Source organism: Macaca thibetana, chromosome 11 (genome assembly GCF_024542745.1).
Source record: "Macaca thibetana thibetana isolate TM-01 chromosome 11, ASM2454274v1, whole genome shotgun sequence".
In the NCBI taxonomy this organism is placed as follows: Eukaryota; Metazoa; Chordata; class Mammalia; order Primates; family Cercopithecidae; genus Macaca; species Macaca thibetana.
The window spans coordinates 114267893-114282639 of record NC_065588.1 but is presented as its reverse complement, the minus strand read 5'-3'; the positions used below and the strand labels follow the sequence as shown (position 1 = coordinate 114282639).

Here is a 14747-nt window from a genome sequence, read left to right as displayed (position 1 = left end):
CAGGTGTGGTGCCACATGCCTATAATCTCAGCACTTTGGGAGGCGTGGATGGATTGCTTGAGGCCAGGAATTAGTGACTAACCTGGGCAACACAGCAAGACCCTGTCTCTGCAAAAAATTAAAAAATTAGCTGGGTATGGTGGCATGCACCTGTAGTCCCAGCTACTCAGGAGGCTGAGGTGGAAGGACTGCTTGAGCCCTGGAGTTCAAGGCTGCTGTAAGCTATGGTCACACCACTGCACTGCAGCCTGGGTGCCAGAGAGTGATCCTGTCTCTAAAAAAAACCCAAAATAAATAAATACAGAAATCAGGATTTTATAAGAAATAAAATAAATTTAACTGGTGGCTCCAACCTGTCTTAAACCTCTTCCCATAGCCTGCCTCTTAAGTGCTTCTTCTCGTGACAGCAAACTCAGCGGCCAGTGCCAGGGCCAGAGCCAGGTAGGTCTGGACCGATCGAAGTGACATTCGTGGTCACATTCAGATTGGCCAGAATAACAAGTTTTAGCCTATATTTGGCCATTTAGACCCAGAGGTTGGCAAACTTTTTCTTTTTCTTTTCTTTTCTTTTTTTTTTTTTTTGAGATGGAGTCTTGCTCTGTCATCCAGGCTGGAGTGCAGTGGTGCGACCTCAGTTCACTGCAACCTCTGCCTCCTGGGCTCAAGCAATTCTCCTGCTTCAGCCTCCTAAGTAGCTGGGACTATAGGCACCCCCCACCATGCCCGGCTAATTTTTTGTATTTTTAGTAGAGACGGGGTATTACCATGTTGGCCAGGCTGGTCTCAAACTCCTGACCTCAAGTGATCCGCCCACCTTGGCCTCCCAAAATGCTGGGATTACAGGCATGAGCTATAGTGCCTGGCCAACTTTTTCTATAAAGTAAATAGTTTAGGCTTTGTAGGCCATAAGGTCTCTGTCTTGACTGTTGAACTCTACTGTCACAGTGTGAAAGCAGCCTCAGACAATACCTAAACAAATGCGTGTGACTGTGTTCCAATACAACTTTATTGACAAGAACAAAATCTGTCATTTGCTACAACATGGATGAACCTGAGGGACTTTATCCTAAGTGAAATGAATTAGGCACAGAGAGACAAATACTGCGTGATCTCACGTACATGTAGAATCTAAAAAAGTCTAACTCATAGAAACAGAGAGTAGAATGGTGGTTACCGGGGGTGGGAGAGGGAGTGGGGAGATATTGATCAAAGGTATAAAGTTTCAGCTAAGCAGGGTAAGTTCAGAAGATCTATTGTACAGCATGATGACTGTGGTTATTAATAATATACACTTGACAATTGCTAAGAGCGTAGACCTTTTTTTTTTGAGACAGGGTCTGACTCTGTCACCCAGACTGGAGTACAGTGATGTGATCTTGGCTCAGTGCAACCTCCGCCTCCTGGCTCAAGCAATCCTCCCATATCAGCCTCCCGAGTACCTGGGATTACAGACGTGCGCCACCAGGCCCCTGCCACCACACCCAGCTAATTTTTGTATTTTTAGTAGAGACGGGGTTTCACCATATTGGTCAGGCTGGTCTCGAACTCCTGACCTCAGGTGATCCACCCACCTCAGCCTCCCAAATTGCTGGAATTACAGGTGTGAGCCACCGTGCCCGGCCCCTCCCTTCTAATTTTGTAAATGAGCTTGGTTAAAATTCTTTCATGTCTTTCACCACACAATTGACAGAAATGTGATTTAGTTAGAATTTTTTGGGAACATCTGTAATATTGGGTTGGTGCAAAGGTAATGGTGGTTTTTACCATCTGTAATATTGGGTTGGTGCAAAAGTAATGGTGGTAATTGCAAATACTGCAATTATTTCTGCACCAATTAATACATAAAGTTGTCAACTACATATGCATCAAGTTTAGGATTTCTCATGGAACCAAATTTGGCGTTCAGCTTTCTCGTCTCCATTTCCCTCAGTTTAACCAACCAGAGTATGGTCAGGTCACATGGAGACCTTTGTGCTGTGTACCGCAAACAGTAAGCTTCATGTTTTCAGGCTCAACCCCAGGGCTGGCCAAGTGCTTGTGCATTTGAGACATTGTTTCCTGGGCACAGTGGCAGCCAGGGCCCCATGTTTTAGCTTATCTGGGCCTGTTTCACTGTAAGTTGAATTGTAGGAGAGGGTTGGGTTAAGAGATCTTCCAGGACAGGCTACCTCTACGCAGCCCTGTGAATTCCTTTTCTCTCTTGACTACCTTGCTGTTTGATTCTTGTGCAGGTTACCATCAGGGAAGTAAATGAAGGAGCCTCATTAATCAGTTGGAACATAGTGAGTAAAGGTGGAAATTAACATGTACCAAACAAACGGTGTTGGCAAGACAGGGGTTTATTTTCCAGCTCCTTGGGGATTTCTAAGCTAGAGATAAGGGAACTCATCAGGCAGGAGAGTGGTGGCTATTCAGACTCTAAGTTCTGCCCTAGTTCCAAACCTGCATTGCGCTTTCTTACTCATGGGAAAAACTGAGTATCTTTTTCCTTCCACTCACCAAAACCCGAGAGAACTTTCTGAGCAACCATGTGACTCCCTGGAGCATCTGTGATTTAGTTATCCCATAAGGCAGGTCACCCCATTGCAGGGCTGTTGCAAATAGATTGAGCCATGGCCAGTATAGCCTGTGTTACATCAACTCTTTTTTTTTTTTTTTTTTTTGAGACAGAGTTTTGCCTTTGTTCCCCAGGCTGGAGTGCAATGGTGCGATCTTGGTTCACTGCAACCTCCGCCCCCTGGGTTCAAGCGATTCTCCTGCCTCAGCCTCCCAAGTAGCTGGGGTTACAGGCACCCGCCACTATGCCCAGCTAATCTTTTTTTTTTTTATTTTTAGTAGAGATGGGGCTTCACCATGTTGGCCAGGCTGGTCTCGAACTCTAGAACTCAGGTGATCCACCTGCCTTGGCCTCCCAAAGTGCTGGGATTTACAGGCATGAGCCACCATGCCCGGCCTACATCAACTCTTAAAAAGAAACAAAAAGAAAAGTCACAGCAAATTGCACCAAACGCCAGCTTGTTTCTAGGATTTAAAATCTTATGTGGCCCGGTGGGGTGGCTCATGCCAGTAATCCCAGCACTTTGGGAGGCCAAGGTGGGCAGATCACTTGAGCTCAGGAGTTCGAGACCAGCCTGGGCAACATGACAAAAGTCCGTCCTACAAAAAATACAAACAGAGTTAACAGAGCCTAATGGCACATGCCTGTAGTCCTAGCTACTTGGTGGAGGCTGAGGCGGGAGGATCAGTTGAGCAGGGAGGTCAAGGCTGAGTGAGCCATGATTGTGTCACTGCATGCCAGCTTGGGTGACAGACCCTTCCCTCCACTCCCCAAAAGTCTTACATGTCCCAGGATGAAAAGTTGATAGACTTGGTAACAATTGCAGATTCATTAAGAAATCTCTGCTTCTCCCAGCATCCCTAAAGGGTTTGAAGCCAAAAGCCGCAGTAGCAAAAATGAGACGAAAGGGCGGGGCAGCCCAAAAGAGAAGACGCTGGACTGTGGTCAGATTGTCTGGGGGCTGGCCTTCAGCCCGTGGCCTTCCCCACCCAGCAGGAAGCTCTGGGCACGCCACCACCCCCAGGTGCCCGATGTCTCTTGCCTGGTTCTTGCTACAGGACTCAACGATGGGCAGATCAAGATCTGGGAGGTGCAGACAGGTAGGTCATTGCTGGCTGGCGCAGGAGCTGGGAGGCTCGGGTGCATGTTCTGACTGTGTCACCTCCCTGCTCCACTCGTGTTGGCCGAGGGGTGTGGCCGTGGAAGGCACACCTTGTGCCCCCTCTCTGGCTGACTGAGTGCCCCTGCTTTCATGCCAGGGCTTCTGCTTTTGAATCTTTCCGGCCACCAAGATGTCGTGAGAGATCTGAGCTTCACACCCAGTGGCAGTTTGATTTTGGTCTCCGCGTCACGGGATAAGACTCTTCGCATCTGGGACCTGAATAAACACGGTATGGGAAGAGAAGGAACTACTTGGCAACTCCAAAAATACCGTATTTGCTTTCTCCTCTTTACCAGTTTCGTTTTGATCTAAAACAGTGTTTCTTGATGTTTTTTTCTGTGATTGTCCCTTAAGGAGCCTTTTTAGACAGTTTTTTCCTAATTGCCCCTGCCCGCCCCAAAGATAATACCGTACCAAAGAGAGTTTAATACCAGACATATACTGTGTGTCTATTTAGGCTATTGTAATATTGAAGATCTATTGTATATTTGCTTATGTGCTGAATGCATGTCTATGCTTTGTATGTAAAAAAATGTTAAGATTTTTTTGGCTACCAAGAACTAGTTTGTACCCTCTTGGGGTGAATTGCCCCTGTTAAAAATATTTGATCTAGAACAGGTTTCCTCATCGGCACTATGGATATTTTGGGCTGGATAAGCCTTTGTCGTGGGCTCTCCTGTGCATTCTAAGACACTGAGCAGCATGCCTGGCCTCTTCTCTTGATGCCAGTAGCATCCTCTCCAGTTGTGACAAGCAAAAAAGTCCCCATGTCCTGTGAAGGGCAAGGTCTCCCCAGGTTGAGAACCACTGATGTTGAAGTCCCTGTTGGGTGCTTCCTGTTAGACTTTCTTTTTGAAGCAGACTCTAAGCCTAGAATAATTCTCTCAGGCTACAGGGCATCAGGTTTTGTGAAATTCTGCCTTGAGCAAACTATATACGGGGGTGGCCCAGTAAGGAATTCCATACATCTCTGGTTTGATCCTTAACTAGAAAGGTGATATAACAGGCCAGGCACAGTGGCTCACGCCTGTAATCCCAGTACTTTGGGAGGCTAAGGCGGGTGGATCACCTGAGGTCAGGAGTTCAAGACCAGCCTGGCCAACATGGCAAAACCTCATCTCTGCTAAAAAATACAAAAATTAGCTGGGCGTGGTGCTGGGCTCCTGTAGTCCCAGCTACTTGGGAGGCTGAGGCAGGAGAATCACTTGAACCTAGGAGGCGGAGCTTGCAGTGAGCCGAGATTGCATCACTGTACTCCAGCCTGGGCGACAGAGCGAGACTCTGTCTCAAAAAAAAAAAAAATGTGACATAAGAAAGGGGAATTTATTGCAATGCCATTTTTCCAATCCCTCCAGCCCTGGATGGGGCTCAGGGGCTGGAGGGATTAGAAGGAGGCAGTGGTAAAGGGTCATGAAGAGGATCAGGGGCGGGAGGGATTGGAAGGAGAGTTATGAAGAGGCCACTCATCCCCATGGTGTGAAGGCACTGGCACTCTCTCCCAAGTTATGACTGTCCAGCTCCACACAGCCATGGGAGGGACCTTTCTCCTGCTCTTTTAGCAGTGAGCCCAAAAACTTGTATCTTAGTCAGTGCCAGAGACTAGGTGGCTTAAACAACAGACATTTATTTCTCCCAGTTCTGAAGGTTGGGAAGTCCATGAGCGAGGTGCTAGTAGTTTTGGTGTCTGTGAGCACCAGCTGCCTGGCTTGTAAACAGCCACCTTCTGTCTATATCCTCATCTGGCAGAGATCTCTCTCTTTCATGTCTCTTCTTCTAAGGGCACTAATCCCATTCCTGAGGCTTCACCCTCATGTCCTATTGACTTATCAAAAGCCCTACCTCCTAATACCATCACATTGGGGATTAGGGCTTTATGTGTTGGGGACACATTTAGTCCATAGCAACTTGTCAAACAAACTAAGGCGGTGCATGTGCATCCTCATCTGAAGGCATCTGATCACACAGATAACTCTAGGTGGTTTTTTTTGTTTTGTTTTGTTCTTGAGACGGAGTCTCACTGTGTCACCCAGGCTGGAGTGCAGTGGCACGATCTCAGCTCACTGCAACCTCCGCCTCCCAGGTTCAAGTGATTCTTGTGTCTCAGCCTCCCAAGTAGCTGGGATTACAGGCATAAGCCACCACACCTGGCTAATTTTTTGTATTTTTAGTAGAGCCGGGGTTTCACCATGTTGGCCAGGCTGGTCTCGAACTCCTGACCTCAAGTGATCCGCCCACCTGGGCTTCCCAAAGTGCTGGGATAACAGGCGTGAGTGAGCCACTGCGCCTGACCTACTCTAGTGGAACCTGTAATCACACAGTCTAAGATACGCTGCTGATCAGGGCACCTTCTCCAAGGCAGTGCCTTTTTTTTTTTTTTTTTTTTTAAGACAGAGCCTCCTACAGGTGTGTGCCACCATGCCTGGCTAATTTTCATATTTTTGGTAGAGATGGGGTTTTGCCATGAAGGTAAGGTCAGGGTGGTCTTGCACTCCTGACCTGAAGGGATCCGCCCACCTCAGCCTCCCGAAGTGCTGGGATTACAGGTGTGAGGTACCACGCTCCTCTGGCAGTGCCTTTTTAAATGCTGGCTTAATGCGTGTACTGAGGCAGCTTGCCACCATCTCAGGAAGGTCCATGCCGTGGATCTGGAAATCGCTTGATGACTGGGAAGGAAAGACCAAGTGAGTGTGACTGAGAGTGGGTGGGATGGAGCAGGCCAATTATGAGAGCTTTTCAAGGAGAGGAGGGGAATAAAGTTGCATTCCCAGCTGCCGGGTGCTGCCCCACTGACCTAACAGGCCTTAATTTATTCAGTACTCACAGCACCCTGAGATTTGACGGCTGAAGAAACTATGATTGACCTTTATTTTTTTTTGAGACAGAGTCTCACTGTGTTGCACAGGCTGGAGTGCAATGCTGCGATCTCAGCTTATTGCAACCTCTGCCTCCTGGGCTCAAGTGATCTGCCTCAGTCTCCCGAGTAGCTGGGACTACAGGCACCATGACTTTTTAAAAATATTAATTAAAGCACTTTGGGAGGCCAAGGCAGGCAGATCACTCGAGGTCAGGAGTTCGAAACCAGCCTAGCCAACATGGTGAAACCCTGACTCTACTAAAAATATATAAAAATCAGCAGGGCGTAGTGGCAGGTGCCTATAATTCCAGCTACTCGGGAGGCTGAGGCAGGAGAATCACTTGAACCCGGGAGGCAGAGGTTGCAGTGAGCTGAGATCATGCCATTGCACTCCCGCCTGGGCAATAGAACAAGAGCCTGTCTCAAAATAAGTAAATAAATAAAAATTAAAAATAAAAAGTACTAATTTTTGTAGATCCATACATCCGCATAAACTTCAATAAATTCATATATATGACCATGTACAGGCATATAACAATTCTTTTTTCTTCTTTCTTGCTTGGCTCTTTCCTTCCCAATTCTCTCTCTTGCCCTCCCTGCTGTCGTCATCCTCCCCTCTTCCCCTGCATCCTGGTACCCCGTGTTAGGAGCCTAGTATATACCCTTCCATATTTTTCTCTCTGCTTATATAATCCTGTGCACACACATTTGCATTCATGGCTTTTGGGTCATTGTTTCACAAAAATGGAATCATATATCTTCACGATTTTCCCCTGCATCTCGCATTTTTCATTAAATGGTAGGTACCCCATGGAAAATCTGTCTCTAATTCCAACTGCATTAATGGGGTAGATATACCACCATTTATTCACCCATCCCCTATATGGACGGGCTTTTTTTAAAGCAAGAGCTGGAGAGATTGTGTGAGTTGCCCTGGGTTATGTGCTGAATTAGCAGGGGAGTCAGGATTCAAACCCAAGCTGTCTGACTCTAGAATGTGTGCCCCTAATGACTCCACAACACTGCTCATCTGGACATCCTGGCAAGGCTGGCAGGGTGACAGTCTGCAGCAGGATCCTTGTGATTACAGAGAAACCTTTACAGTTTAAATGAGGGAGAATTGAAGATAAACTCTCTCTCAAAATTGGGAATGATGATTCAGGGTACTTGAGGTGGTTGGGGAGCCGAAAAAGAACATTCTCTGCTATCAAAGGCTCCCTTTGATATGGTTTCCTATGAGGAAACCTTTAAGGCAATTCAAGATTATATTTAGAAAGTGGTCAACACCTGAGGTCAGGTGTCCGAGACCAGCCTGGCCAATATGGTGAAACCCTGTCTCTACTAAAACTACAAAAATTAGCTGGGCACAGTGATACGTGCCTGTAATCCCAACTACTCAGGAGGCTGAGGCAGGCGAATCACTTGAACCTGGGAGGCAGAGGTTGCAGTGAGCTGAGATTGCGCCACTGCATTCCAGCCTGGGAGACAGAGTGAGACTCCATCTCAGGAAAAAAAAAAAAAAAGTGATCACCATACCCCTTCGCCTTTACTGATCTTACAGATTGTGTTGAAGCCATAGGTAATGGTTTCCGTGGGGAATTAGAATATCATATTCACAGATTATAGGTGTTTAAATGACAAATCTGGTCATATTTCTTACTCTGAATTGAAAATTGGACCCTTGGGCCCAGCTGATAGGAGCTGATGGGTATACTGGGCGGGGGGCTGTTACCACCCCAGTTCTCCCAGTTCTCCAGTCTTCCTGCTTTGTTGTTTTGAGGATTGGCTCATCGTTTGCTTCTTTTTTCTGCCAGGTAAACAGATTCAAGTGTTATCGGGCCACCTGCAGTGGGTTTACTGCTGTTCCATCTCCCCAGACTGCAGCATGCTGTGCTCTGCAGCTGGAGAGAAGTCGGTGAGTCTCCAGCATTATTGCTTTAATTCACTGAGACGTGGAGGTCTGAAGTGGTGGCCTGGTGTGTGTGAGTGTTCTCAAAATCGTCCGCAAATCCACCCCAATAGAAGGCATGCTGGTGGACCGTGGCTGCCACCTGCGAAACTCCCTTGTGACTTGCACTTTAACATGAACCCAAAGACAGGAGGGATCTGGAAACAGGTTGCTCCTGTCATCAGAGGTCTGTTTCCCTTTACAAAATGGGAAAATGATTGCTTTTTAAATTTCTTTTCTTCTTGGAGTCTGAGATTTTAAAAGTTGCAGCCCACATGTGAGTCCAAATTTCCTTTGAACCATCAAATTTGAATCTCTCTAATTTGGATTTCCAATTCAAATCATGTCAGTGTAGTTACTTGTTGAACTTTGTCCTGAAATCCTGTTAATTGAAAAAACAAACATGTATTAGAAATCCAAGAACAATTTGAGAACAGTTTCTGTTTGAATTTTGTGTTGCGTTGAGCCACTTGCTGCAAGTGACTGAAGGGAAGGTTGAGAGTTCACCATTTGGTACAGTCCTGGTGGCTCATCATTTATTTGTGGTTTGGAATATGCGGGTTTTCTTTTTTACTTTTTTTTTTTTTTTAGACAGAATTTCGCTCTTGTTGCCCAAGCTAGAGTGCAGTGACACAATCTTGGCTCACTGCAACCTCCGCTTCCCGGGTTCAAGCTATTCTCCTGCCTCAGCCTCCCGAGTAGCTGGGATTACAGGTGTGCACCACCACGCCTGGCTAATTTTTTGTATTTTTAGTAGAAATGGGGTTTTACCATGTTAGCCAGGCTGGTCTCGAACTCCTGACCTCAGGTGATCCACCCATCTCGGCCTCCCAAAGTACTGGGATTGCAGGCGTGAGCCACCGTGCCTGGCCTGAGGGTTTTCTTAAAGGAATGAAAATAAAATCCTCTTAATGCTTCTCACAAAGGTTTAAAGTGATGAGCTAGGTTAGAGACACAGTCTTGGGACAGATTTCCATGGTTCCATACACAAGGTGGGGGGTGTAAAATGCCTTGACAGGCTGCCACTACTTTGTGGGGTGGCCGCAGATTTCACTTCTGACCCTTTAAAAAAAAATTGGAGACAGTCTTATTCTTTCGCCCAAGCTGGAGTGCAGTGACGTGATCTCAGGTCACTGCAGCTTCCACCTATCAGGCTCAAGTGATTCTTCTGCCTCAACCCCCCAAATAGCTGGGCTTACAGGCGTACACCACCATGCCTGGCTAATTTTTGTATTTGGGGTTTTGCCATATTGGCCAGGCTGGTCTCAAACTCCTGGCCTCATGTGATCCACCCACCTTGTCCTCCCAAAATGCTGAGATCACAGGCGTGAGCCATCATGCCTGGCCACCAACTTTTAAGTGGAATAAGATAGCACTTGGCTCAGGTCTTCATCAGCACGTACTACCCTGTTGGCAAACAGGACTCAGAAGCAGACTCCGAAGTCTCTGCACATGCGTTTCAGCGGGGGGCTTCCTAAGGCTGGTCTGGTTTATTCTCTCTTATAGTGAGCTCCTTGAGCATGTCTGTTGGCTTAAATCCTCAAAAATCCAGACCAGTTACCTTATTTAAACCTATACGACAGGTTCTGGAAGAGCTGTAGGAAAGGGATAGAGAATCAACTTGACCTGGCCACAAGGCCTGCAGAAGATTTGGTGGTGGTACCTTTCCCTCCCTCCATTTGAGTCCTAAGCACTTCGCTTCTGCCCTAACCAGGCACTTCTTACTTTCCACAGGTCTTTCTATGGAGCATGAGGTCCTACACGTTAATTCGGAAGCTAGAGGGCCATCAAAGCAGTGTTGTCTCTTGTGACTTCTCCCCCGACTCTGCCCTGCTTGTCACGGCTTCTTACGATACCAATGTGATTATGTGGGACCCCTACACCGGCGAAAGGCTGAGGTCACTCCAGTAAGGACTGAATCCTGCTATGACTTTTTTGTAGGGGGACTGATGAGGAACCTGCCTGGGATTAGACATGTCTCTTTTAGAGTCTGGGACATGGGAGGGGGAAAAGCTGGATAAAAAGGCACAGTGGGTCTCTTTTTCTTTTGAGATGGAGTCTCGCTTTGTCACCCAGGTTGGAGGGCAGTGGCGCAATCTTGGATCACTGCAGCCTCCACATCCCAGGTTCAAGCGATTCTCCTGCCTCAGCCTCCTGAGTAGCTGGGACTACAGGCGTGTGCCACCAGGCCCGGCTAATTTTTGTATTTTTAGTAGAGATGGGGTTTCACCACGTTGGTCAGGCTGGTCTCAAACTCCTGACCTCAGGTGATCCACCGCCTCGTCTCCCAAACTGCTGGAATTACAGGCATGAGCCACTGCGCCTGGACTGGTTCATTGCTTCTTAGTGATGCCTTGTCAGTTAAGCCCTCTCAAGTAGCTTTGAGTGTCTTCCCGTCTCCCGATTCAGGCGGCTGCATGTACTTCTTTGGAATCAGCATTATGAAGCCTCAATATGACTCTTTATTTCCATTTACTAATAACTGTAGTAACAAGTTCAGAAAGAGCCTCTTAATCGAAACTGTGCTTTCCAAAATGAGTTTCATGTTCTCATAAACTTGGTCTCCTTTTTCCTTTTGTGTCTGTTGTTTTATGAAGCAAATAATAGGCAGTCCTATAATTATCATGTATCTTAGCCTAAAAAAGACTTGCAGTTTCTATTGTGGCATTAAAGTGAGGGCTGACCTACTTTGCATAAGCCAATTAGCACAAGGAAGTGTTAGTAACCCTTCAGTTCCTCCACAGGACACCTGGAGCCTTCTGAGATATCCTTTTTTTCCCAGTGTGCAAATCCCAAGCTTTTCCACGAGGGGCACACAAGTGCATCTTGAGTCCTTTTATAGCCACGGCAGTTTGGCTTCCTGCCTGGGGTGACGATGGAGGGTGGAGAGCAGCCATCACTCCAGGCCTGCCATCCTGTTTCTTTCCTTCTCAGCCACACCCAGGTTGACCCCGCCATGGATGACAGTGATGTCCACATTAGCTCACTGAGATCTGTGTGCTTCTCTCCAGAAGGCTTGTACCTTGCCACGGTGGCAGATGACAGGTAACAAATAGAACTCTCTTTACGTGACCTCAGAACAAGTGCTTGCAAGTAATGGCAGCAAAGCCCTCCTGGTCTTGCCCTGGGTCAGCTAATGTGTGGATGTTCTCTCTCCCCATCCAGACTCCTCAGGATCTGGGCCCTGGAACTGAAAACTCCCATAGCATTTGCTCCTATGACCAATGGTCTTTGCTGCACATTTTTTCCACATGGTGGAGTCATTGCCACAGGGTATGTATTTGTTAGCTGAACAGATGGGTGGTGGTTTCTGCTGAGTATACCATGGAGCTTTTTAAGGAAAGAAACCATCTAGAATTTTCTTGCCTATGAGGAAACCTTTAAGGCAATTCAAGATTATATAAAACTCAAATGATCGATTTTGCTAATACAGTGTACCATTTTCTCTGAATATTTAACCTAAATGTAATTAAAGACCTGTAAGTCATGCCACCTAATGGGCCAAGTTCACAAGGGAGAATAAAATTGAGATGATGCATAATATATGGGAAACTATTTAGGGCTAAAAGACCACTTTACAGGTAACATCTATAATTCAGTAGGTGGCACTCTTCCTCCTATTACTTTAGAACTGACTGTGGTCAGATTTAGAAAGGGCTGTGCGGAGAGAGAGCACTTTGGTATCAAAGGTGTCTTGAGTTTTTCTAATCCTATCAGCAGCCTTAATTATTCAGCACCACAACTTTTACATCCATTTCCACGGTCAGGGTTACATTTCACTCTCTGAAGACTCCGCTCTTTCCAGTCAAAACAGAAACTTGAGTATCCATCCTCATGAAAACATGAACATCCAAGCTCTGTCTTAACACAGCATCGGTTTGTTTCATTTCAGGACAAGAGATGGCCACGTCCAGTTCTGGACAGCTCCTCGGGTGCTGTCCTCACTGAAGCACTTATGCCGGAAAGCCCTTCGAAGTTTCCTAACAACTTACCAAGTCCTAGCACTGCCAATCCCCAAGAAAATGAAAGAGTTCCTCACATACAGGACTTTTTAAGCAACGCCACATCTTGTGTTTCTTTGTAGCAGGGTAGATCGTCCTGTTAAAGGGAGGTGCTGGAATAATGGGCCAAACATCTGGTCTTGGATTCAAATAGCATTTCTTCGGGATTGTGAATAGAATGTAGCAAAACCAGATTCCAGTGTACTAGTCATGGATCTTTCTCTCCCTGGCATGTGAAAGTCAGTCTTAGAGGAAGAGATTCCACTTGCATGGCAACAGAGCTTTACCTTAAATCTTCAGTCCAGTTACAAACAGCAAGTGTTGAACTCTTTCTAGTCGTTTTGATTCAAAGTGCAGTTACTGATGTTGTTTTGATTATACAAGTAAGTAGGCCTCCAGAGCCTCTCTAGTGGCAGAGCAGCTCACACTCCCTCCACTGGGAAGGATGGCTTCTGCCTAGTACCTATCCTTGTGTTACTGATGCAGTGGTAGCATTGGTTCAAGTTCTCTCCTGCTGTGGTCAGAGTTGCTTCGATGTTGGCCAAGTGCTTTTCTTCTTGGGCTCCCTTCTGACCTGCAGGACAGTTTTCCTGGAGCCATTTGGTATGAGGTATTAATTTAGCTTAACTAAATTACAGGGGAATCAGAGGCCGTGCTCCTGACTGATCGAGACACTATTATTGGCTTTTTTTTTTTTTTTTTTTTTTTAACAATGGTGTGCATGTGCAGGAGATGACAAATTTGTATGTCAGATTATACAAGGATGTATTCTTAAACTGCATGACTATTCAGATGGCTACTGAGTTATCAGTGGCCATTTATCATCATCATATTTATTTGTATTTTCTCAATAGTTTTGGCCAGACCTCAACAGGTGTTAAGGTACAACTATGTTTTTCTCGATTATCTAATAACCGTAGTACTTAAACTGAACAGTTGCAAAGATGTCTTAATTGTGTAAAGACTTGGTGTAGTCATGACTTTAGCTGATACTTTTATGTACGAGATCTGTCTCTGCTGTTTAACTTCATTGGATTAATCAGCTGGTTTCAACTCTACTGCGAAACAAAAATAGCTCCTTAAAAGTACTGTTCTCCTTCAGTGGCATGTAGTTATCTAATCAAGACACCTCATTCAAACAAAACCTGCCTTAGGAAAATTTAATATATTTTAAATTATTTTAAAAGAAATACAACATCTTATTCTTTAGCTTTCTTAATCGGTGCTTTATGGAGGCCAGTGTAACATTACATGACTTGTTGAGAAAGTTGAGGAATTTCCTCTACCACCTTTGTTGCTTGAAGAAAAACATGTCTTTTCAAAATGAGAGGCTTTCATTGAAGGAAAGAAAAAAAAAAAAGCTTTTGGCTCTGTTTCATTTTTTTCCATTAAGAAAAAAAAAGTCCCCTTTTAAAACAAGCAGGGCTGGGTGTGATGGCACATGCCTGTAATCCCAGCACTTTGAGAGGCTGAGGTGGGAGGAGTGCTTGAGCCCAGGAGTTCAAGATCAGCCTGGGCAACAGAGTGAGACGGGACCCCATCTTTATTTAAAAAAAAAAAATAGCCAAAAAACTTAGTGTGGTGGTGGTGTGCACAGTAGCCCCAGCTACTCGGGGCTGAGGATGTGGTGGCATGTACCTGTGGTTCTGTGGTTCTAGCTACTCAGGAGGCTGAGGTGGGAGAACTGCTCCAGCCTGGGACTTGGAGGCTGTAGTGAGCCATGATCGTGTCACAGTATTCCAGCCTGCGTGACACAGCATGATCTTGCCTCAAAAAATAAACAGATAAAACAAGTAGTACAGTGGAAGAGCTAGGAACCAACTGGCCAACGTTTGCATTTCATGGTTATCTTGAAGTTCCAGGTACAGCAGAGGCTGAGCCTCTGGGTGGTTTAAGGCCTAGTTGGCCATCAGATTTAGCTTCAAACTTTGCCACTGTCCTTAAGGAGTTGAGTCCTCCACGAATAAAGGGAATAGTGACTTTTTCCGTTAGAAGTTTAAGAATTTGACACTTATATAAAGAACAGCATCCAAAGAAAGTTTATTCTGTGATATTAGAGACGGAAGGTTCTCATATAAATGCAAGTTTGACAAAGTCAGCATCTTTCTAGCTGTCTAAGGAAGAGTCACTTGTAACACAGCCAGCCAACAGGCTGCTTTGTCTTTTATTATAAAGAACACTGGCCGGGCGCGGTGGCTCAAGCCTGTAATCCCAGCACTTTGGGA

At 45.9% G+C, this 14747-nt stretch overlaps 2 protein-coding genes across 3 annotated transcripts in view; one reads left to right on the top strand and one right to left on the bottom strand.

The window, feature by feature from the left end:
• The window catches only part of WSB2 (WD repeat and SOCS box containing 2), a 28500-nt gene extending 15045 nt beyond the window's left edge, over positions 1 to 13455 (top strand). For both annotated transcript variants that reach the window (XM_050748074.1, XM_050748073.1), the window contains 7 exons: positions 3413 to 3657; positions 3817 to 3948; positions 8388 to 8488; positions 10256 to 10428; positions 11456 to 11566; positions 11687 to 11794; positions 12414 to 13455. In XM_050748074.1, coding sequence (XP_050604031.1) covers positions 3413 to 3657; positions 3817 to 3948; positions 8388 to 8488; positions 10256 to 10428; positions 11456 to 11566; positions 11687 to 11794; positions 12414 to 12576 — 1033 coding nt within the window. In that variant the 3' untranslated portion in view covers positions 12577 to 13455. The remainder of the gene's footprint in view (positions 1 to 3412; positions 3658 to 3816; positions 3949 to 8387; positions 8489 to 10255; positions 10429 to 11455; positions 11567 to 11686; positions 11795 to 12413) is intronic.
• SUDS3 (SDS3 homolog, SIN3A corepressor complex component) overlaps positions 1 to 14747 on the bottom strand; it is a 1028644-nt gene that overhangs the window by 387392 nt on the left and 626505 nt on the right. The gene's annotated exons all lie outside the window — the stretch shown is intronic.